Raw genomic sequence first — 25,283 nt, 5'->3', positions numbered from 1 at the left:
GGGTCCAAGTTATACTCTGCAAACGCTTTACTCTACTGCAGAATCAGCAATTAGTGCAGCAGCAGCTAAGTTAAGACAATTAAAACGTAGTACATCAAACTTAAATGTAACTGTTCCTGGTAATCCAGAATTATTTGCAGAAGCTAAGATCAGCCTTTCAGGATTTTGTCAGGAAATTGAAGGTGAATGGATAATTAGCAAGGCAGAACATATTCTCAATAATAGGGGATATCAAACTATAGTAGAGGCAACAGTGAGCAAAGCTGTGTAAGTGAAACTTAAGCAAATGATTATTTAATTCTAGATGGGTATAATTATTGCAGTACTACATGAGCAGAAATGTAAGAAGGCTTTTTCATAAAAATTCAATTATACGTCAAGGAGAATTTGATGGATTAATTTTTCTTATAGTGCTAACGGTGTGTATTGTGGTTATATATTTTTCCTTGTTTAAAAAAGGAGATGAGAGTTACAGCGCCACATTAGAAATCGCAGCTAAGAACTGTGACTTAGAAACTGTGAAATCCTTGATAAAAGATAATATAAGTATTGGTGAAAAATCATTACGTTATGTTGCAGGAGAAGGATGTTTAGAAATCGTAAGGTTTTTAGTAGAAGATGGTATTGATATTAATGCTACTAATAAATTTAAATGGACAGCGCTACATTCTGCTGCAGATCAAGGCTATTTAGAAATCGTTGAGTTTCTACTAGAAAAAGGAGCGAATCCTAACATAAAGGATAGCAATGGAAAAAGCCCTAGAAGAATAGCTGTAATGGCATCAAGGCACAACAAAGATAAACCTTACAGAGAAATAATAAAGCTACTTGCAGAAGCAGAGGATCGATACAAATCAATAGAAAGAAATCACTAAAGCTGTAAGTTTTCTATAATCTGTATATAAACTTCTAAAACTATCCATAACAAGTTAATATCTTCACATGAAAAAGCAAAAAATCCCAATCACAGTAATAGTAACGATAGTAATACCAATTCCCGTTATGCAGGGATCGAATAGATAACAATGCCGTTTTACCTGGCTATTCTATTTGCTTAAGTAGAGGCTTTTTTTAGTTATTGTCCCATGTAATGGGAATTGGTATAATACAGACCATAGCAACAATTTGGTGGCTCGCTAAGCTTGATTTAAAAGTACAAATTCATGATCAATTTATAGAACGAAATCACGAACTAATGGAAACAGTTTATCGCCTTGAGGAGCGGGTAAAAAACCTCATTGAAGAAGTTAATGAGCTTGAGCAAAAACACAAATAAATTTCACAGTGGTAAAATACATTTTATCCGTTGATGGAGGTGGCATTAGAGGGATAATACCTGCCATTATTCTAGCAGAAATTGAATCTAGGACAAAAAAGCCAATTTCCCAGATTTTTGATTTAATGGCAGGAACCTCAACCGGTGGGATTATTGTTGCTGGACTTTGTAAAAGCAATAAACTTCAATACTCTGCCAATGATTTGGTTGAACTTTATCAAGAGTATGGAGCATATATCTTTCAATCATCATTTTGGAGAAAATCAATTGCTTCTTGGCTGAGTGGTTCTCAGTACTCATATAGAAATATGGAATTTATTCTCAACAAATACTTTGGTGAAAGTACTATGGCCGATGTTGCGAGTAATCTACTACTCACCAGTTATGACATTCACAATAGTTGTGAATTTTTCTTCAAAAGTTGGAAAGAAAAAAACATTGAAAGATGCACTCAGAGCTACAACAGCTGCTCCAACGTACTTCACACCAAAACGTCTGAAAATTAGCCAAACAGAGAGAGTATTGATAGATGGTGGAGTGTTTGCAAATAATCCAGCGGCTTGTGCATATGCAAGTGGTAAGAGGTTATTTCCAAATGATGAGATTATACTGCTATCAATAGGCACTGGTGGAACAGATAGAAGTATAAAGTATGCTAACTCAAGGAAATTTGGCAAAATAGGGTGGATCAAGCCACTACTGAATGTGATGTTTGCCTCCTCTGGATTGGATTGCGTTGATTATCAACTAGAACAAGTAATAGACGATAAATATATAAGAATACAATCGCAATTGAAAGTAGCATCGACTGAGATGGACAATATTACACTCAAAAATATCAAATCTCTTCAGCAAGAGGCAAATGCAATGATAGAGGACAACCAGAAATTAATAGATAAACTTTGCGATTTCATATCTTAATTTATACCAAGCAAAATTCAACTGAGCCAAAAAAGTTGGTTAGCAAACTCTACTGGTTAAATCATTAACTAATTTTACTTATATCTTAAACACATTCAATTTTCACACTCACCCAACTCATCAGCAGTTAGGCCACTTGCTCGCACAATAATATCAATAGCAACACCTTCCTTAACTAGATCTTTTGCAATCTTGATTTTCTCTGCTTTTTTAACCTTTTCTTTACCAGTTTGCATTCCTTCAGATAAAGATCTAGCTACCGTATCCAGTAATTCTTGATCCTCAATTTTTTCGCATTTACCTATAAACCTCAAAACTGGCTCATTTTCATATTCTGTTAGTCCAAGAGCTTTAATGTTAACTGATAATGTCTTTGCTATCTTATATAATATTTCAATTGGAATGTCTGTATATCCTCGTTCATAGTCGTGTATTTCTTTAGGCGTTGAACCGATTTTATTTGCCGAGTCCTCCTGAGTGTATTCCCCTATTAATCTCTCCTCTTTTATCCTTTTCCCCACTTTGTAGAGTATAGAATCAGTACAAATTTCTTTCTCTATATCATCATATTCGTAAGTAGATAAGCGAGTCACTTGGGAAATAATATCAACTGAAACTCCTTCTTTCACTAGATTCTTTGCTACTTCTATTTTCGCTTCTTCTTGGCTAATTTTCTCGCTAATATATACGAACCTTACTAATGGATACAGCTTCTTGCGTAATTCCTGATCCTTAATTTCTCTATGTATTTTTGTTAGATAGACTATTTCTTTATCCTCATCTTCATACCAACTGTTTTCTCTTAGTACTGTTGGTCCTGGAAGTAGATCTATAACATTAACTGACAATGCTCCTGCTATTATATACGATTCTTTGATTGTAATAGCCTTGCACCATAGTTCAAAGTTATGTATTTCCTTATGTGTTAAACCAATTTTGCTTGCTAATTTTGCCTGAGTATACCCTTGTACTATCCTACAACCTTCTATTTTTTTCCCCAGCTCGTAGCTTACTGAGCCAATATGCTCTGAATTATCATAGATAAATCCTCTAAAAGCTGTTTTTCCTACAGAAGCAAACATATATTCTATCACAAAAAAATCCACTATTGGCTAAGTTTTTATGAAATCACAAAAATTTCTCAATCATATAATTTGATAAGCCTGTCGTTTGCAAGATAATATCAACAGAAATTCCTTCTTTCACTAAATTCCTTGCAACTTCAATCTTCTTTTCCGCTCTGACCTTTTCTCTATAAACATGTAGACCTTCAAATAAAGACTTGATTAGCATATCGCGTAATTCCCGACTCTCAATCTTTTTGTATTCTTCTATCAAATTTGATAGCTTTTCTTCCGCTTCACTATCCTCATCTGATTCGGGAAGTAGATCTATGATACTGATTGATAATACCTTTGCTATTTTATCTAACATTTCAAGTGAGACAGCAGCTCTCCCTTGTTCATACTCGTATATTCCTTGATTTGTTATGCCAACTTTATTCGCTAAATCTTTTTGTGTATATCCTCGTATCAATCTCCACTCTTTTATCCTTTGCCCTACTTTGTATCGAACCGGAATTTTGTTCTCCTCATACTCACCAATAGATAAGTTAGTTGTTCGAGAGATAACATGAGCAGAAACTCCTACTTTCATCAAACCCCTTGCTACTTCTATTTTTACCGCTTTTCTGCTTTTTTCCTCACTCAAACGAATAAATTTGGTTAATAAATAAAATACCTCGCTTAATTCTTTATCTTTATAACCTTTTACTAAATTTAATATTTCTTCATCTTCAAAATATCTTTTTTCATCTGGTAGTGTTTCTCTACAAACTAGACCTTTAACATTTACTGATAATGCTTCTGCTATAGCATATAACTTCTTAATTGGAATTTTACGGTTCCCTTTCTCATATTGCAGTATTACCCAGTACTTTACACCAATTTTCTCAGCTAAACCCTTCTGAGTATAACCTCGCTCTAACCTCCAACTTTTTACTTTTTGTCCTACTTCATAATCTAGACTTTTTTCCACGCAAAAAACCATATATATAATATTTTCTACTATAGCTCAAAGGCTCCAGTAAACTCTGGAACCTTAAAATAAATGAATTAAAGTTCCCTAAAGGTTTCTTTACTACCTCCACATACCCTATTTACCCATGAAGACAATACTTCATCATTGCTAATCTCTTTTACAGCATACTTTTCACTCCATATGCCACATCTAGTGAAATTACCTTTCTCTACTGCTTCTTGAAGTTTCACTCCTCCAAAAAGGCAGTTTTTTCCTATTTCTTCTCCTCTTTTTTGTAACTCAGCCCACATTTCTTTGTTTTCTACTCTCACTTGTACTTGATCATATTTTTTTACATCGTGGTACAATATAATATTTAGCTTACCAATGCTTGTAGGAAATTCTAATATAATAGAGCTTCCATCTGACATATCGATATAGTTTCTTATACCTCCCTTCTCACTTTTAACCTCAACTGCATCATTGCCTATTTTTAAAATATTACTTCCTAACCCTCTCAGTATTTTGGCTACCTCTACCTTGCTATCCCCAGAAAATCCTATATACGATGTTGTATTATCTATCTCAACATCTATTAATTCTCCTTCTTGCACAGCACTTTCGCCAGCTTTCTCTAGTTCTTCTAGTCTCTCATCTATCTGTGGCTGAACTTCTGGTTGTAGCTCATTATAGATTTCACCTATCAATTTATTCTCCAATAAAGTATCATGAAACTCTGCACCGTTTAGCATTAATTTACGTATTAGCTTTTTACGATCAGCCTTATCAAATTTATGAAAATGTGTGCCCAGTATCACATATTCCGCGAGGCTCCACTCTCCATCATTACATGCATTTAGCCTTGCTCCAGCAGCTAGTGCTTCGTCTACAACCTTGTGCAGTTCATTTGGACTTTTTGCTCTTACCACAGCACTCTTAAACCAGCTCAACTTTTCTGCACTTGGCTTTATTTTTTTCAAAGCTGAAGCAAATGGATTTTTATCTTCTTGATCACTTACAGGTTTTGTGCCATAAACATAGTCAAATCCTTTCCCATAGTTGATTTTGTTTTCGCGAACTTCTCTACCAGGGAAAGGTGCTATTTCTTCAGGCTTTTTAGTCTTATTAATTTTGTTTACAAAGGTGGATTGCTCCTTAGTACGACCAATTCCTACAATAGCATTTAACACCTCACCTTTTGATAATCTATCAAGATCAATGTTTAACTCGTAAGTACCTCCTTCTTGATCATCAAAAGGTACAATTATTTTATTACCCATATTAGCCTCCGCTATTAAATATACTTTACTAAGTCTATAACCTACTTTATTACTTTATTATTAATTCAATATACACTTTTTCATTAATTATAAACAAGAATTAATGTGCTTGCAAATACTTTCTTCATTCAAGTAGTTAAACAACTCATGAAAAGTAAAACTCTTCATCTACTTCAAACATCTGCTTTATAACAGTCCTTGCTCTTTAAAGCTAAAATACCCAACACTTGTGATGATAATGTGATCCATTAACCTAATCCCTATAGTCTGACAAGCTTTAGCCAAGTCTTTAGTTACAGCTTCATCTTCATCAGATGGCTTTAACCTTCCTTCTGGGTGGTTATGCGATATTATTATTGACGTCGCTTTTCTTATTAATGCCTTTCTTGTTACCTCTCTTATGTAAAAAGGTACCTTATCCACTGTACCAGTGAACACTTCTTCCCCCTTTAAACGGCACTTTTGATCAAAATATATTATTTTCATCTTTTCCTCCTCTGAATAACCAATACTCACCCTTAAATATTTTACGATGGTTTCCAAGTTATCCATTACAGGTCCTTTCTTTAACTCTTCTCTTGGTACCCTCTTTGAAGCTTCCTTTAGGCATAAAATTACTGCTACTGTAGAGTCAGTTATCCCTTCTATAGTTTTCAAGTCATCTATTTCCTGGCCTAAAACTCCTCCTATTCCAAAATTATCTATTAGCTTTCTAGCAATAACTCGAGCTTCTTCCCTGTCATGCACTGCACTTAGAAACGTTTCTATTACTTCACGATCAAGTAGAGCTTTACCGTTGCTTTCTAATGCTCTGAACTCTATTTCTTCTCTACGATCTCTACTACTTTTCTTATTGTGGAGTATTTAAACGGGAAATACCCACTTGCTAAAGATCAGGAATCAGGTGGTCGAAAAATAAGAACTAGTCTTTTAGTGTTTCCAACGACTATGCGTTTATTTCTCTTCACTACATCCCTTTTGGTGATGATACCCCAAAACCCAGTCTTCAGCCGGCAACGCCGATGTCAGGCGCACTGGTAATGGACTGGATTAAGCTGTCGAAGCCCATGCAGATCCAAGGTGCTGGTGTAAATGAGTGAAAACGGCAGACGTAGAGGCAAGCCCCCACAATCCGGTTTCCTATGAAGTGGAGGACCAGCTCTGGCCTATGGAAAAGATCAGAGCAAAAAGTATAAAAGAGAGGATAAATGTTAAAAGGCCCTTAAATCACCTTTGATAGTAAATAACAAATATAAAGTGGGAAATACCTTGAAGACGAGGCTATCCTGAATCAGCGCTAAGAAGGAGGCTGAGATTAACTGGACGCACACTGGATGCGTGTAAAACAGTGCTCACAAATTGTAGGTAGTGCCGAATAATTAGGTGAAGCAGCAGAAGTGTAGCGTAAGTTGATGAATGATGTAAAAGAGTGAATAAACATCCGCCAGCAAGTCAGACCACTCCCAGGTAGAAGGAATAATAATAATGTTAATAGTAATAAGAATAATACCCCAGGGGTAAGGAGGATGTAAAGGATAAAATAGGCTGACTTACCGATTGACGAATTGATTCACCTGTTAATCCACTATTTGAAGCGAATTGGAATAAAGCTGCTTACTAAGTTGAATGGCACAGTATAAAAGGAACCACCACTGCCACAAAAAAGGCCGTCTAGGGCAGATAAATGATAAATGATCAAAAGGCAGACATGTGCTGATAGCAGGCAAGATGGCGTTCCGGTCCAGTTGAAAAAGGCTGTACTGTACAAGCACACAGTTAAAAAGTTGAGAGAGCAATGACGAATGACGATAGATGACTACTACTACTAGCCGCCAGGGGTGTTGAACTCAGCACTGCCTACTGAACAGTGTGGCCAGTCAATCGTATGTATAGAAAAATTGGGAGTCCCCCCGCTGGTGTCCCTTGTTTATAAATTCGCGTAGTAATACGCGACACTGGGGGCCAAAAGGAGAATGACTCCATGTGAAAATCGTAGTTAACTAAATATAAGCCATAGAGGCGTAAGCGATAAAGTGTATATACAAATGAGCAAAGCTCAGGTGTAGCGCTGTGGCTACAGGGAGAGAGTAACGAGAGAATAAGCAGATATGTACCCGGCCTCCACTCAGACTCGCCCAAGGGAAGTCATGCTACGGAGCAAGATTAAGAGACTGAACCCAAGGGGTCAACGTCGTCGAGAGGCCTTGAGAAGATTAGATAGGGGCCAACCGGAGGAAACGGCGCTGGGCCTTGAGATAAATTATATAAGGCAACCTCTTGAGAGGATACAAAAACCTAATGAAGTGTAAAACTGATTGAAATAACTAGCGGAACAAGAAACATAAGAATAAGAATAGTTAATGAAGGTAGCTTGCAATTTAATCATAAATTGGAAGGCGAAAGAGCTTAACTGCTGGACGAGTAAGCTCTGAAGTTGCAGTTTTGAGACGAGCACGTCGTACTATACCATCTGTACCAGGAAAGACCTTGTAAGTGGGGATGTAATTGGCAATGAGCCTATTCAAATGGTATTTAGCTGATTGAACAGCACGTTCCCACAGCCCTCCTTGGTGAGGTGCAGAAGGTGGGTTGAAATGAAATGATATAGATTTTGAAAAACAAAAATCATTAATAAGTTTAGAAAATTGTAACTCCGCTTGTAATGATTGAAGTGCTCGTGTAAGGGCGGCAGAAGCGCCAACGAAATTAGTTCCGCAGTCTGAATAAAGATGGGCAGGACAGCCGCGTCGGCTAATGAAACGCTGTAGAACGTCTAAGAATTCACTGGTGGAAAGATCCGATGCCAGCTCTAAATGAACAGCTTTAGTAGAGAAGCATACAAATATGCAAAGATAAACTTTGACAGTAAGAGCCTTACGACAGTCCGAGATCCGAATTGTAAATGGCCCTGCAAAATCCATGCCCGTATGTGTAAAAGGAAAGGAGGGATTGACCCTCGCTGATGGAAGTTGACCCATTAAGGGAACGTTATGGGATGGTTTGGCCCGAAAACACACCATACATTTATGGATGCGTGAACGAATAGCTTGTCTGGCTGACAGAATCCAAAAGGAACGTGAAAGATGATAGAGTGTAAGATTTAGCCCTGAATGAAGAAATAAAGTGTGATAATGGTCAATCAGTAAATTGACTAAATAATGGCTCTTAGGTAAAATAATGGGATGACAAGTTTTAAGAGAAGTAGTATTTTGGAGTCGACCGCCGACTCGAATTAACCCATTAGAATCAATAAAAGGCGTTAAACGCTGTAGTCCGGCAGAGGAAGATCGTCCTGATCGTAAGGCAGAGATATCTTTCTCAAAGGCAATCCTTTGAATGTAGAAACAAATAGCAGTAATCACATGACTCAATGCCGGGGGGGGATACCCCTTGACTTTGGACTTCCAAGTGAGTATAAGTTTAATCACAAGGAGTAATGAACTCCATGATGGAATGTGATCAAATAGTTGCACAGGAGGAATCGGAACTACAGTAGCGCATTCAGCTTGGAGTGAAAATTCCGATGAGACTGAATGCGGAAGAGCCAAAGGGCCAATGATAGGCCTTGAAGAGGGCGTAGACAGCCATGATGGGCCGTGCCACCATAGTGTATGGTTAAGCAGTGTAGAGGCATTGCAACCTCTAGAGGCAATGTCAGCTGGATTGTCCTTAGTGGGTACATAATGCCAAGTGGCAGTGGGAACCCAATCTTGAATCTGGGATACCCGATTTGAAACATAAACCTTGAACTTATAAGGAGGTAATTGTACCCAATGCAGAACGATCTGCGAATCGGTCCAGAGGTGGACACTTGTGATAGTAAGAATAGAAGAAAATAAGTTCAAGTAATGAGCGGCAAGTGATGCCAACAAATGAGCTCCACACAGTTCCAATCGTGGAATAGTTAAAGTGTGTAAAGGAGCAACGCGCGTTTTAGCGCATAAAAGAGCTGGAGGTGAGCTCGATTCCACCCCAACCAAGTATAAAACAGCTGAATAACCTCGTGCTGAGGCATCAGAGAATCCATGAAGGATGTAGGAAGTAGTAGCCGCAGTGGGCGTGAATGGGCGAGGTAATGTTGCCTGCTCCAAAATAGAAAATTCATGAATAAGAGACTGCCATTGAGAGGCAAGTTGCTCTGGCAAAGGAGTGTCCCATTGGAGAGACTGTCTCCATAAGGCTTGTAAGAAGGCCTTTAAGTTAAATGTAAAGGGTGCAAGCCAACCGCATACTTCAAAAATTTGGGCTATAAAAGAGAGTACCAAACGTTTGGTAACAGTGCCACTGGGGCTGGACTTGATGTCAAGTCGAATGCTAAAGGAATCCGTAGTAGGGTTCCATAATGCGCCCAATAAAGAAATAGAGCACGCTGAAGTGGTGCTGAAAGAAGTGGAAGCAACGTGGTGCTCCAACGGGATTCCCATAAGTAGGGAAGGGTGGTTAGCAACCCATTTACGGAGGTCAAAGCCTCCAGAGTGTAATAGCGCAATAAGTTGATTACGCAGACGTATAGCTGCTGTCAGGGAGTACGCACCCACGGCAACGTCATCGACAAATATGTTTCTTTTTAAAGCAGCAGCTCCCTCAGGAAAATTTGTTTCCTCATCATCGGCAAGCTGAGCCAGTGTACGGAGTGCCAGATAAGGAGCTGATCTTGTGCCGTATGTAACAGTGTTTAAGTAATAGGTGCGTATAGGCTGGTCTGGAGATGACCGCCATAAAATGCATTGGAACTGTCTGTCCTCGTAATGCATAGATATTTGGCGAAACATTTGCCTAATATCACAGGAAAAGACAAATGGATATTGTCTGAACAATGAAATTATATCGGATAAAAGAGGGTGCAATTTAGGACCAGCAAACAAAAGATCGTTTAATGAAGTACCACTGGGGGTTTTAGCGGAGGCGTCGAAGACGACGCGAATCTTGGGGTTGTCCCCATGATTCTTGAAAATCCCATGATGGGGAATATAGTAAGAGACAGGTCCATCAGCTAATTGCATATGGTTTTGGTCAAGGTAGTCTTGCATAAATTCAATATATAGTTTCTGAAAGTTAGGATCTGTTTTAAACTTTCGTTCCAAGGCGCAAAAGCGTGAGTACGCGGCAGCATATGAGTTGACCACTAAGGAAGGATCCTTATTAATGAAAGGTAATCTAACCTGATACCGACCGGAGGCATCACGTGTAGTGGTGTCGCGGTAAAATTGCTCGCACAGCTGTTCCTGTGGAGAAGGTGCAGGAGAAACTGGGGGTGAATCTTCAGCCCGCCAAAAGTTCTCTACAAGGGCATGTAACTCATTGTCGGGTGCTGCGCAGCATGCGGCTACGGCAGAAGAAGTTGAAGTAATGGGGTTTGAAGTAGACCCCGAAGAAGGAGAAGTCGCCACTGGGGCTGATCCCAAGAGAATATAGCCAAACGGAGAAGGTACCGCTACTGGCATATCCGTTCCTAACGTGATAGGAGAGCCTTGACCAAATAACAAAGAGGCTAAATCTGAGCCTAAAATGCAATCGATCCTAGAAGGTTTATCAAAAGAGGGATCGGCTAAAACCAAATGTTTGGCTGCTTCACGTACTGAAGCATTTATTTCAACAGTAGGAGTTGTGACTGCTATTTTATCTAAAATGATAAATGGGTGTTGAGGTGCAAGGATGGAACCACCTATAGTAGCAATATCAAGGGAGCAGACGCCCTTATTTGTTGCGGTAGTATTGCCTATCCCGGAAACAGAAATTGGAGAATGCCAACGCCGACATCCTAATCTCTGTACGCAACGATCAGTTAAGAAAGAGGCTCCAGCTGCGGTGTCTAAAATTCCCCTAAGCACCAAGTAGGAGTGCGGGGATGTTTGAATGCGGACGAGTGTGGTCGCGAGTAAGAGTGACTGCCGCTTAGTGGACACAGTCGTAGCAGCAACATGGGCTGGTACAGTCACCGACACTGTAGGTGGTGATGATTCAGGCTGAGGAGCTCTGGAAGTTCCGGGTGGTGTAGTATTACCAGGCCTCGAAGGAGGAGACTTGGGTTTAGGAGATTCACCTCTCTTCGTGGGAGAAGTCCCAAAATGTAAGAGAGTATGGTGAGGCTTCCCACACCTTTTGCATTTCGCGCGATTAGTGCATTGGGAAATGGAGTGGTTCCGCAAACAATTAATGCAAAGGTTCTTGGATTTAATGAAATTGTAACGCTCGCGGGGTGACTTGGCTTTAAAGTCTTCACAATTAAATATAATGTGTGAAGCTTGATTGCAAAAGTTGCAAGTATATGTTAAGTCTAATGGTTCGGCCGCATAGACAGGCGCCTTAAATTTAGACTGGTTGAATCTAGGCTTAGGCTTATAGTTTGATCTGGGAGTCGGAGTTGAAGTTGCAGTTGGGTGAGAGACGTCCAACTGTCTCTCCTTCAAGCTTTGATCTAGAAACTCGAGGAGTTGGTTGACTGTAACCGTGGAGTTATTTTGTGCAACTCTCCGCCGATATTTTTTATATTCATGTAAGGTGGCTGGATCAAATTTCGAGACCAGTAGTGAAACTATAATGGCTTGATGTTCATCAACCTGGGGCAGAGCAGCCAGTGCACGATAGTGTACATTTAAAGTGTCCACAAATGTGGCAAAGTCCTTAAAGGAGGAGCCCGGTTTAGAAAGGCCAACAAGTCCGTTAGCATGATAATCAATGATGCCCTGAGGATCATCATAACGCTTCTTTAAGATATTCAAAGCTACTGGGTACATTTCAGGTGTGAAATCCAAATGCGAGATTAAGGTTTGTGAATTGGAATCCAGACCATCATAAAGAAATTGAAACTTTTGAATTGAATTTAGTTGGTTACTCGTATTGATAATGGATTCGAAACGGGAAATAAACCCGCGCCAATCCGAAGGTCTCCCAGAGAATTTAGGTATTGACTGCACCGGATAAAAAGCATTAGAGGTGTTAATAGAAGAAGGTGCAGTAGACATAGTAGTATTAATGTCTTGAGGATCAATGCTAAGCCTAGTAGAGCTCGTCGGTAATGAGGAAACTCGAATTAATGAGGATAGTCGTCGCACAAGCCCTGTGTAACAATCGCCAACAGCCTCCAACTGTTGGTCGAGAATCTCAAGGGTAAGGTCAGGCAAGGCCTCAGCTAACTCCCGATAAGGAGTGAGCTCCCCTTTGACATTATTGTGATCATTTTGAAGAGCATCTAAAAGGGCTTGATACTCAGTCACGGGGGTAGAAATGGACTGCGAAAACCTATCAATTTCTGCTTGAATTTGATTATAACCGCGAATAGCTAATCGGCATATGCGATTAAATGCCTTGGCAGACAAATGGGGTGACATGTTGAATCAAAGGAAGTCACTAGAGCACAAAAGTTAACAAACAATTCAAATAGTAAAGTAAAAGGCACACTTACCCTACGAAGTAACAAGCATACCAAGATGTGCAAATGTGGATCACAACTTCAATTAAGTATAATAAAATGTGGATCACAACTTCAATTTAAGTATAATAAAATGTATCTAGAAGCATAGAAGCATGTGAGTATACAATCAAGACAAAAAATATAAAGTAAGGTATACACAATTTAAGTATAATAAAAGGTATCTAGAAGCATAGAAGCATGTAAGTATACAAAATACAAAATGAAATACAAGGCAATGTATAAAAGTAAACTCAAAGAGTCAAGTGGTTACCCAAGACCGGAAGTAGGTGCTAAGGGGGGTGCACGCTAAGTTGGTGCTTATCCACACTCCTTAATACACACAGGCAATAAGCCGATAACAATACTAGACAGGGCTAGACTAAACAGTGATGGTAACACTGTATTCAGTGCAAGCGACACTCAAGCAAAGGGGTCGTAAATCCCTGTGATTGGGGTCACCAGACACGTGTAAAATAAAGATGATTTAAAGGGAAATTGTAAAATTCCTTACCGGATGTAGCCAGAAGGAAGAGAGCCCAGAACGGAAATGAAGTATGTCCTCAAGAGTAATGATGAAACCAGTAAGAAACGGCCCAGAATGCAATTAGAGATTAAAGAACTTCCTCTGGTAGTAAATACCAGTCGAAAACGGCCCAGAATGTAAGTAAAGATTATCCTCTGGTAGTAAATACCAGTCGAAAACGGCCCAGAATACAAGTAAAGATTAACCTCTGGTAGTAAATACCAGTCGAAAACGGTCCAGAATGCAATTAGAGACTAAAGATTATCCTCTGGTAGTAAATACCAGTCGAAAACGGCCCAGAATACAAATAAAGAATTATCCTCTGGTAGTTAATGTGGAGTATTTAAACGGGAAATACCCACTTGCTAAAGATCAGGAATCAGGTGGTCGAAAAATAAGAACTAGTCTTTTAGTGTTTCCAACGACTATGCGTTTATTTCTCTTCACTACATCCCTTTTGGTGATGATACCCCAAAACCCAGTCTTCAGCCGGCAACGCCGATGTCAGGCGCACTGGTAATGGACTGGATTAAGCTGTCGAAGCCCATGCAGATCCAAGGTGCTGGTGTAAATGAGTGAAAACGGCAGACGTAGAGGCAAGCCCCCACAATCCGGTTTCCTATGAAGTGGAGGACCAGCTCTGGCCTATGGAAAAGATCAGAGCAAAAAGTATAAAAGAGAGGATAAATGTTAAAAGGCCCTTAAATCACCTTTGATAGTAAATAACAAATATAAAGTGGGAAATACCTTGAAGACGAGGCTACCCTGAATCAGCGCTAAGAAGGAGGCTGAGATTAACTGGACGCACACTGGATGCGTGTAAAACAGTGCTCACAAATTGTAGGTAGTGCCGAATAATTAGGTGAAGCAGCAGAAGTGTAGCGTAAGTTGATGAATGATGTAAAAGAGTGAATAAACATCCGCCAGCAAGTCAGACCACTCCCAGGTAGAAGGAATAATAATAATGATAATAGTAATAAGAATAATACCCCAGGGGTAAGGAGGATGTAAAGGATAAAATAGGCTGACTTACCGATTGACGAATTGATTCACCTGTTAATCCACTATTTGAAGCGAATTGGAATAAAGCTGCTTACTAAGTTGAATGGCACAGTATAAAAGGAACCACCACTGCCACAAAAAAGGCCGTCTAGGGCAGATAAATGATAAATGATCAAAAGGCAGACATGTGCTGATAGCAGGCAAGATGGCGTTCCGGTCCAGTTGAAAAAGGCTGTACTGTACAAGCACACAGTTAAAAAGTTGAGAGAGCAATGACGAATGACGATAGATGACTACTACTACTAGCCGCCAGGGGTGTTGAACTCAGCACTGCCTACTGAACAGTGTGGCCAGTCAATCGTATGTATAGAAAAATTGGGAGTCCCCCCGCTGGTGTCCCTTGTTTATAAATTCGCGTAGTAATACGCGACACTTATTATTCATAAAAATTACCCTTCACTAATAACAAAATGTTTTTATATATTTACTGCTGTTTTTTTTGTCAGCATTGGCATAAGGCCATAGCTTTTGAGTGAAGTCAAATCAATTTTTCAATCTTTTTTACTTATTTTTTCATCAAAAAGTAAGGATGTTAATAGATACTGATTTTTTTATTTTAAATTTGTTGAATTTCGTCTAAAGAGATGCCTACTGTTTTTAAAATAATATTGATAGAAATTCCTTCCTTAACTAAATTCTTTGCAATTTTCATCTTTTCTACTTTCTTAACTTTCTTTTTGCAAATTTGTATGCTTTCAAACAGAGATTTTATTAGTACATTACGTAGTTCTTGGCTTTTAATCTTTTTGTATTCTTCTATTAACCTTGATAGTTCCACTTCACTATTCTCATTTTCTCTTGTTTCTGGAAGTAGGTCTGTAATACTAATTGATAGTACCTTTGCTATTTCATCTAACATTTCAAGTGAAACAGCAGCTCGTCCTTGTTCATATTCATATATTCTTTGATTTATTATGCCCACTTTACTTGCTAAATCTTCTTGAGTGTATCCTCTTCTCAACCTCCATTCTTTTATTCTTCGACCTACTTTATACGGAATAGAAATTTTTTTCTCATCTTTATCATATTCACCAATAGATAAATTAGTTGTTCGAGAGATAACATGAGTAGAAACTCCTGCCTTAACTAAACCCTTTGCTACTTCTATTTTTACCGCCTTTCCACTTTCTTCCTCACTAATATGAATGAATTTAGTTAATAAATAAAACGTTTCATGTAATTCTTGGTCCTTAATCTCTTTATGTCTTCTTACTAGATTTAATACCTCTTCTCCCTCATACCCTTTCTCATTTGATACTTCTTGTCCGCAAGCTAGATCTCTAGCAGTTGTTGATAATGCTTCTGCTAATTCATATAACTTCTTAATTGAAATTCTGCGTGTTCCTTTTTCATATTGCAGTATTACCTGATATGTTGTTCCGATTTTTTTTTGCTAAACCTTTTTGAGTATAACCCTTTGCTATCCTACAACTTCTTACTTTCTGTCCTACTACTTTATAATATAAAAAATTAGAGTAATTATTCTCTTTTTTCACATTTTATACTCATAATCAGAAGAGCCGTTACGTATACCTAATTGGGAACCTTTTTGACAAACTGAACTCATCTCCTTTCAAACAATTTTTCTATATCACTTAGTTTCATTTCTATATAAGTTGGTCTTTCATGACCAGAATATGGAGTTTTCTCAATTTGTCTTAGTATCTCATTCATCTCTTCCAATTTCATTTTTCTTCCTGCTCCATGGCAAGCGATTGCGGCTGATATTTTATTCACCTTATCCTCTATTGGCACCGTATCTTTCATTTCCATTAACTTATCTACTATATCAACTAGCATCTCTTTTATATCTATTGTTCCCAAGATTGCAGGTATTTCTTTCACCCTTACTTTATCTTCTGATTCTGTTTCAATACCAAAACCCATTTCAAAAAGCTCATCTTTATAAGTTTCAATCATCTCCATTCCAGCTTGGTTTTTGATTTCAACTGTTTCAGGAAGAAGAAGTTTCTGTCTTTTTATGCTTGATTTTTGCTTTAAGCACTCGTATATCAATCTCTCATGAGCTGCGTGCTGATCTACTATAATTAACTTGCCTTTAGCCTCAGCAATAATGTAAGTACTGTGGACCTGACAGCGTGCATACCCTAGAGGATGATCCGCTATTAAATCAATTTGCTCCCTTTCTAGAACCATAGTCTCCGCTTGTAGTGGTAATCTCTGTATACCAGTATAGTCAAATGATTCTGACCGTTCTGATAAGCCTTTCTCTCCTGCATTTGGCAAGTTGAATCCTTTCATTAGACGATTTTCTAAAAGACTTGGCCTCTTCTCATAAAACTCTTTTTGATTTTTTTTCTCTTCACTATTAACCTTCTCTTGACTATCAAACTCTTCAATACTTTGAGACTTAACATCACTTGCTGCGAACCTCGTCGATAATGCTTTTATTATCCCTCTTCTCACTATTTCATATATTAACCTTTTATTCTGAAATCTTACTTCTAATTTATTTGGATGCACATTTACATCTACTTGATCATATGGTATTTCTAAGTGCAACACTGCAAAAGGATACCTTCCAACCGGAATAAAATCTTGATACGCATATCTAATTGCACCAATAAGTAGATTGTCTTTTATTGGCCTGCCATTAACAAACGTATAGATCTGAGTTGAATTGCCACGACTAATAGTTGGTTTACAGATGTGTCCCGTAAGTTTGATTCCTTCTTCTTCCTCTTTAACTTCCAGCGAATTGCTCTGAAATTCTTCTTCTGTTTCACATAGTCTGTTAAAGAATGAAGTTTGTTTAGCATATTTTAAGAGCTTTTTATTACTGGAAGTGAGAGTAAACCCAATACTGTAGTTAATCATTGCTAAGTTATTTACAATTTCAACAATGCTTTGTGTTTCTGCTCTTTCAGTTTTTAGAAATTTTAGTCTATTTGGAGTGGCAAAAAATAAGTCACGAACTTCAATATATGTACCCTGTAGCAAAGAACAAGGGATAACCTCTCCTATTTTTTCTCCTCCTTCATAACTTATAGACCAAGCTTCTTTGCTCCACTTGCCTTAGACGATAAGTTCATTCTACTCTGCTGCAATTGAAGGCAAAGCTTCTCCTCTAAACCCAAGGTGCTTGATTTCTATTAACTCACTATCGCTTAATTTTGAAGTAGCGTGGCGCATAAACGCAAGTTCCAAATCTTCCTTATCTATTCCATTTCCATATTCCATTTCCATTATCTGTCACAGTGATAAGGTTACGCCCACCACTTTCTATCTAATTTTAATAGAAGGCCAATTAATTACAGAAATCAAAACGCTAATCAAACAAACCATCGCCAATCCATGAATCCTACATCTACTCAGCGTTACAAGCCAAAATCCTATTCTGATGTAGTTAAATCTAACACGAATGAAAATAATGTTAGCAATACTAACACGCCAACCTGTCAGTATTGCAACAAATTAGGCCATACAGCTCGCGCTTGTTTTTTAATAAAGCCAAAAAACGGTTAAATCCCCGGCAGTCTCAAAGGACAACTACGGCAGTCATCCCGGCATTCACATCACACGATAATTTAATCGTGGACCTACGTTTCCATAAACAATTAATTCATGCTCTCGTGGACACAGGCGCTAGTCACAGCCTTATTGATTCTTCTTACTGTAAGAATAAGAAGCTCCAGCCTTCAGACATACTACTAAAATCACTCACTGACCAGATTATACCCAACTACGGCGTCGCGTCCCTTCAACTACATGCGGGCGGCGTCAAGAACTCACACTTTAAGGGTGAATTCATTGTGTCAAAGCTTCAGGGTGCATTCCAGGCTATACTCGGACGAGACATACTTACACACAACCAAGCCATCATAAACTTACGCACTCAAACACTCACATTAAACAAATGCAACATTCCATTTGCAAACTCTTCACAATCACTTCACATTAACAGCATTCAACCAGTCAGGTTGCCCAAAACGCTACAGCTTCGACACAAAATTTCAGTACCACCACGTTCACACATTGTACAAACACACACAATGTACACCAAAATTCCACAAAACGCACAAATTCTATTAACACAACATGAATCCTTACCGACTGGATTATACATACCAAATTCTATTCTACAAATAACAACCAATACGTGTACCATAACTATTATTAACACTTCCTCACGCGAAATTTCTATTCAAAAGCACCTACCCATCGCTCACATAGAATATGACTTTGACACTAACTTACCGACTCATACTATTAACGCTGTACAGTCAATGACTTCAAATGACTCAGAGAAAATATCTCTTTTTCAAGACGAACTGTACAACAAACTGACGCACTTACCAGAAGACCAAAGAAAACACATCTTACAGGCACTAACACCCTTTCACGACACATTCTCACACGATAAGAACTTCCAAACAAAATTCGCGAACATAACACACCACATTGATACAAAAAACCACCCACCTATCGTATGTCGTCCATATAAGGTTGCTCATTCTGAGGCTCCAATCCTCAAAGCCCTTATACAAGACAGCCTTGATAGGGGTATCATTGAAGAAAGTAGCGGTAAATGGGCACACCCTGTTATCTTGATAAAGAAAAAACGCGCCACACATACTACTCTTGACGTAAATGACATCACACAATTACGCAAACAGTATAGGTACGTGGTAGATCTTCGTAAGCTCAACGCTATCACCACCAACGAAATCTATCCGCTACCTGACATACAGCACATCCTATCCACACTACACAATACACGTTACTACACAGCCTTGGACATCAGCGGTGCCTTTCACGGTATCCTCCTTAACGAACAAAGCAAGGAAAAAACATCTTTTGTCACCAACTTTGGCACGTATCAATTCAGAGTTCTTCCCTTCGGACTAAAGACGGCCCCAACCTCGTATCAAAGATTCATCGATAAAGTTATGTCGGGTTATACCGGTGACCTTTGTCATACCTTTATTGATGACATCTTGGTATTTCACGGACAGACATTCGACGAACACCTCGACTCACTGACAAAAGTGCTGTCGCGTCTTCAAGCCGCCAACTTATGCGTAGACCTAGGTAAATGCCAATTCTTCAAAAACACTTGTAAATATCTAGGCTATGTCATAGGTTCGGATGGTATTCGACCAGATGAGGAAAAGCTTAAGGCTGTAAAAGACTACCCAGTGCCACGAAAATTAAAAGACGTCAGAGCATTCCTAGGCTTCGTAGGTTTCTACAGACGATTCATCCCGAGGTTCTCGGAGATCGCTAAGCCACTTTCCGATTTTACAAAAACAGGCGTTAAATTCATTTGGACGATTAGAGCGTATACACAAAACAATAGCCACTGCCATTTCACACTACACACGTAACCAATGGCACAAATACATTCCACTCATCAAGGCCGCACACAACTCCACACCAAACACATCCACGGGTTACGCCCCACACGAACTAGTATTTGGCAACAAATTTAAGTTCCCATGGATACTAGACTACCCATCACGTGACCTCGATAATTTTAACACACACACTCGTGCATTACACGATAAAATCAAAGAGGTACGCGCGTCGGCGAAGTCTAATAACCTAAAGGCGAAGTTAAATAGGGCCAAATACTACAACAGAAACGTTTCAAAACACCAATTTCACACCAACGACCTAGTATATTTAAAAATTTTCAAGCCCGATGGCAAATTTTCTAAAAAGTATACTGGACCTTATAGGATAGATAAGGTCTACCCTAATCAAACTGTTCGCCTCGACCTCGGCAACGAGAAAAAAATAGTCCACCTTAACAAGATAAAAAGGGCCCAAATCAGACAAACACCACAAAACACAAAAACTCATACAATGGTTCTACGCACCCGCCGTAAACCATAACATCAACACTCACACACAAACACCACTTCCGGTGTTGGGAGAGGTTAATAACCTTAGTCCAGGAATAACACCCACACAATCATTCACACAAACAACAAAATCAACAATCTTAGCCCAGCGAAAACACTGGCACATATCTTACACTATATGTAACGCACATTTAATCACCACCAAACCACAACATACTGGTGCATAGATAATACAAATATCGAAAACTATCTATTATAAAGCACAGTTTTCAACAAAATACCATGTACAATCATTTTTCTTCTTTCTGTAACAGGTGCCATCACAATATTATATTATACTTATAAGGTTATGGGAAGAATCCCAGTTAATATGTTACAGATGCACAGCTTCAGCAATTCATCGCGTGTCACAGCATACGAGCGCTAACCACTCTTCATTATCTAGAGTAGGTTTTATTAAGGATATTAAAGGTATGTTTTATAAAGGGGTATATCAAACTTATATATGTAAGCAACTGTGTACACAAACGTATGTATTTTAAGGTTACTTAGAGGATACAACCAGTTAATCTTAAGAATATTAAGTAGTAATTAAGTATAAGAACTTAAGTATAAACTAAGTATAAATCAAGGCCAATTCCATGTCATTTAATCATCAATTTCAGGACACTACATCGTCTACGATGGAAACCAAAACCTTCCCAGAAGAGAGCTCAAACCCAATTCCCAAAAGCGCTTCCTCTCTATCCCATGTGCGCGCAGCTCGCGATAGATAAAAAAAAAAAAGAAAAACAAACAAACAAATTGCATGCTAAACAACGAATCAAAACGAAATCAAGTACTTGACAAATTAAACAAAAAAATAACTTATAATTAAATAAACGAATTAATAAATAAAATGATTACGTGATCAATAAACGAATTAATAAATAATACAATTAAAACTCGACGATACTAACCACGATGATGGTTGTTATACTGTACAGTACAATAATATATATAGCACAAATGCTAATATAATAAAATCAGTAATCAATTACGTCAAGAGATCATCGCAAGCAGGTTGGACGCTCCAAAACGAACTTCACAAAACATACACATATTTCTTAAGGGGATATACATTCAATGATTTTTTTTTCTCAACACACACACACAAAAACACCATAAGGGAATTACAGACAGATTTCCTTTTCTTCAGACACCCTTCTCACATTATATCTTTCACCTTACCACCTCCTTTCATTACTATAATTGTACCTTAAGCTTTCACCAAACTACATCAAGCTTGTAAATAAATATGTAAAATAAGGGTGCACATTTTAACGTTGTTCTAATCAATCAATATATTTTCATAAAATTCGTATGATAATTTTTAATTATTCAATATAATTGCATAATATTAATATATTAGTTTTTTCAACCATTCATAGCACAAGTTTTCTATGTTAATTTCTTTTAACTATTCAATATAATGGCATAATAATTGTATGTTAACCTTTTTCAATCATTATAGCATAATATTTGTAAGTTAAATTTTCTTAATTTTTCACCACCATAATATTGTATATTAAACCTTCACATAATATTTACTTTTATTCATCTATTTAATTTCATAATACTTGTGTGTTTAATTTTTTTAATCGGTCAATATCATATATGTATATATATATTTTTTCTAGCATTAGTATTTCCATTTTCGATGCTAATTTTTACTATAACATTTACATGTTACCCTTTTTCGATTTTATTGATCATTTGTATTTTCATATTCTATATTAATTTTTTGTTTACATGTTACCTTTTCGCATTGGTAATTTCATTTGCTATGTTAAATTCATTTAATCAAACTAATATTGATAACCTTACAATGTTTTTATCATACATATATAATCAATATCATTATTGTCTCATTGTTAAAAATTTTTTTTTCTCATTGCTAAAACTTCATTATCAAATTTATTCATTGTTAAATTTTTCATTGTCAAACTGATATCAAACCGTGATTTTAAACTATGAAACAAATTTAGCACGGTACAAATATTCATAAGTTGTAAAAAAATTCAAGCATACATGTAAATACAAATAACTAAAATGCACACAAACTAATTTAAAATTCCAAAAATAGGGCACGCACGAACAACGACGTAAATCATAACATTACGAAAGATCCAGAAGATGCAACTTCAAGCAACGGACACTCGCCTCCACGACCAATTTTTTTCATGCTGAAAAAAATTCTCACCGAGGGGGGAATGATGTGATGTGATAACAGAAGAAAAAAATATAATTTTTAATTATAAAAATTATAACTAGTGGTGTCAGTCAGACGCTAGTGCCGCGGTCAGTGCACGGGCAAAAAGGGACCGCCCGCCAAAGACACACCGCTTTCAAAAGGGTCATTATACGGTCAGTATACAGTGACTACCTGGCTACAGCCCTTTGACAACATCCAACACCTTTCACCGGCCTATTCAAGACTAGGGTCAACACACGGCAAGAGATGTTTGAGTGTGACCCGTAATTACAAGACTTGTCAATGTGTGGTGAGGGCTATATATGGTCTCTCTACAGGAAGTGGGGCATCAGTCGATGATTATTCTTCAGATTTTTACCACCGTAACCTCAAGATTCTACCAGCGAGTTACACCGCGAGCGCGTCCCTATCTAAGTGTTTAAACATATATGTATTCAACGTCGTTATAGTTGTGCATTCTAGTTACAATTTAAATCATTCTAAATTATTGTTAAAATATATATATTTATTTTCCGAATATCCACTCTTTATCTATCTATCAAATCTCTAACTAATTCCCGCATCATAAACCTCCTCTTCAAGTCATCTGAACCCATTACAGTAGCGTTTGATGATTCCAATAAACGTACTTTTCAATCTTTAAGTTCCTTAAATAATCTCGTAGAGCCGAGTACAAGACTTTATGAAACTTCTATAAGTAATGATACCAAACGTGCAAGATTAGAATAAATACATTTTTTGTCAGTACTAGAGTTTTTTATGAACAACAATTAGTCGTATGGTTCCAGAGAGGTGATACATGAGAAATTGCTATAATGCCAAAACACTAAACTTAGTGCTTTTTTATGTAAGTTGATCATCATTTCTCTTTGTTGTTTTCAAACAGGTTATTATTAGTAGGTGTTACTAAAAATTTAAACAACCAACACATTTCCCACACCCAAAATCAAATGTTGTGAAGGCTTTTCGTCCTGAAATTGCAGGATTAGTAGATATTCTCTCAAAAATATTTTATTAACAAAAGATGCTATTTTAAATTTTGCCATATTAAGTAAACTTTGCTATTCTAATACTGGTGTAAATATATCTCAGAGAGGGTTTATGCATGTACCTAAACAACAAACCAGTTTTTATCAAGAAGATAAACAGTTTTTATCACGTTCTTACACATCAAAAGAGGAGTTTATTAGAGAATATAAAAAGCTACCGCAGAAAAGCAAAAGCTGAAGAACTTTATCTCCTGGTTTTAACTGAACTCGAAGAGGCAATATCAGATGGAAATGTCGACAGCTTAAAAAAATTAAGCAATTTTATTGATTACATAAGTGATGCAGAAGATCAAGTAACTTTGAGAGACTATTATGATAATGCTAACAATCCTGTTAAGAGTACTAACTTAGTTATCTTAGCTTGTAAACACAATAAGGTGAAGATTTTAGAATACCTACTTGGCAATAATAGTAAAATTCTCAGTAATTTATCTGTTGGCATCAGAGAAACTACTATATTACCAGATGATAAGGATGAAACATGCCATAATGCGTTTTATTATGCTATACGTTCAGGTAATGTTGAACTTCTTGATACACTCATTAATAAATGGCCAGGTAATTATTTTGCTGTTCATTTCAGGGAATTAGATGAAATTCTTTCACGAGCTTATGAGGAATTAAAACTAAAGAACGTATTCTTGTCAGAAGAGATAGAAATTTTTGTTGAAAATAAGTTGATAAACCTCCGTTTTTTCTCTAGTGCTTCTGAACAAGATCAGAATGTGAAGACTTATCTTAATAACATCAGAGAGCGGATTGAGTTAGTACTTCAAAATATTAGCCTGTTAAAGGCAGAGTATTCAAACACAGAAAAAGTAGATGAAAAGTTTTTATTCATAGCAAAGTTTATTGCACAAAATATTCATATATTAAAGCGGCAGTTGAAATCAACCTACGATAGACTGCCTTGGGAAGAAATGGAATTTTGTTTGATCAGTTTTGTTTCTTCTCACATAAAACGACAGGAAATGAATCTATTCTATAATGCCACATTGAATAAAAGTAAAATACTAAACCACTTAGAAAATTTTGCAAAGAAACTTAAAGAAGAAAAAGATATTATAGAAGGTGTGGACATTGGTAAATTTGCTGATCTCCCAAAGTTAAAACGTGAGATGAGAGGGTTGTTGCAGAGATCGTTAGAAATTATCCTCAAGTTGGAGAGTTGTATAGCGATTATCAACAAATTAGGGATATTCATTCTTTAGAGAAAATAAGTGATTATATAAAGTTGGCATTATCAGCTAATCCTAAAGAAAGGGAAGGACAGTTAATTATTACAAGGGTTTTACAAGTTATTGGTGAATATTTAAAAAACACCCTAGAATCTCCTAAGTTATCTAGCACTACAAGCGAGCTTCTTCTACTATCATTACCAAGGAACACAAGGGAAGTCATTATAGATTTACGTAATTCACTATCACATGCTTACTCGCTCTCTAAAAGAACAGAGATTGAGGAAAATACAGATGTTAACTTTTTTATTGGTGTTCAAAATGATACTAAAAGAATCGATAATGTAATTACTGATATTCTTTACAATAACAAGATTAAAATAGTCAGAATATTGCTAAAGAAAATTACCAGTAGTGAAAACTTAGACGAGATAAAAGAAGTTGCAGGAATATTTAGTAACGTTGAATTAGATGAAATG

At 37.3% G+C, this 25,283-nt stretch overlaps 2 protein-coding genes across 2 annotated transcripts; one reads left to right on the top strand and one right to left on the bottom strand.

The window, feature by feature from the left end:
- The first annotated feature begins 1,090 nt into the window (after window positions 1–1,090).
- On the top strand, window positions 1,091–23,094 carry LOC141461948 (uncharacterized). Its single transcript, XM_074143432.1, is given in 3 exon segments — window positions 1,091–1,100; window positions 1,262–1,712; window positions 1,714–23,094. Coding segments are annotated over 3 exon segments (945 nt in total). The 3' UTR covers window positions 2,198–23,094.
- Window positions 5,683–14,833, bottom strand: LOC141461947 (uncharacterized). Its single transcript, XM_074143431.1, has 3 exons — window positions 14,181–14,833; window positions 8,925–14,078; window positions 5,683–6,345 (listed from the first exon to the last, which is right to left on the bottom strand). Exons 2-3 carry the CDS (start codon window positions 12,825–12,827, stop codon window positions 5,683–5,685), a joined length of 4,566 nt encoding a protein of 1,521 aa, XP_073999532.1. The 5' UTR covers window positions 12,828–14,078; window positions 14,181–14,833.
- Window positions 23,095–25,283: the final 2,189 nt, after the last annotated feature.

This window comes from Rhodnius prolixus, unplaced genomic scaffold (assembly GCF_049639745.1).
Source record: "Rhodnius prolixus isolate KJV_2025 unplaced genomic scaffold, Rpr scaffold_12, whole genome shotgun sequence".
Taxonomy (NCBI): Eukaryota; Metazoa; Arthropoda; class Insecta; order Hemiptera; family Reduviidae; genus Rhodnius; species Rhodnius prolixus.
This window is presented reverse-complemented; position numbering and strand designations above follow the sequence as displayed.

Bases quoted from the DNA above. Each gene is read 5' to 3' on its own strand.
- LOC141461947 (XM_074143431.1), bottom strand. From the start codon at position 12,827: ATGTCACCCCATTTGTCTGCCAAGGCATTTAATCGCATATGCCGATTA. The intron at 6,346-8,924 runs GTGATTAAACTT...CTCCACAATAAG, and splicing joins CATGGAGTTCATTACTCCTT to AAAAGTAGTAGAGATCGTAG.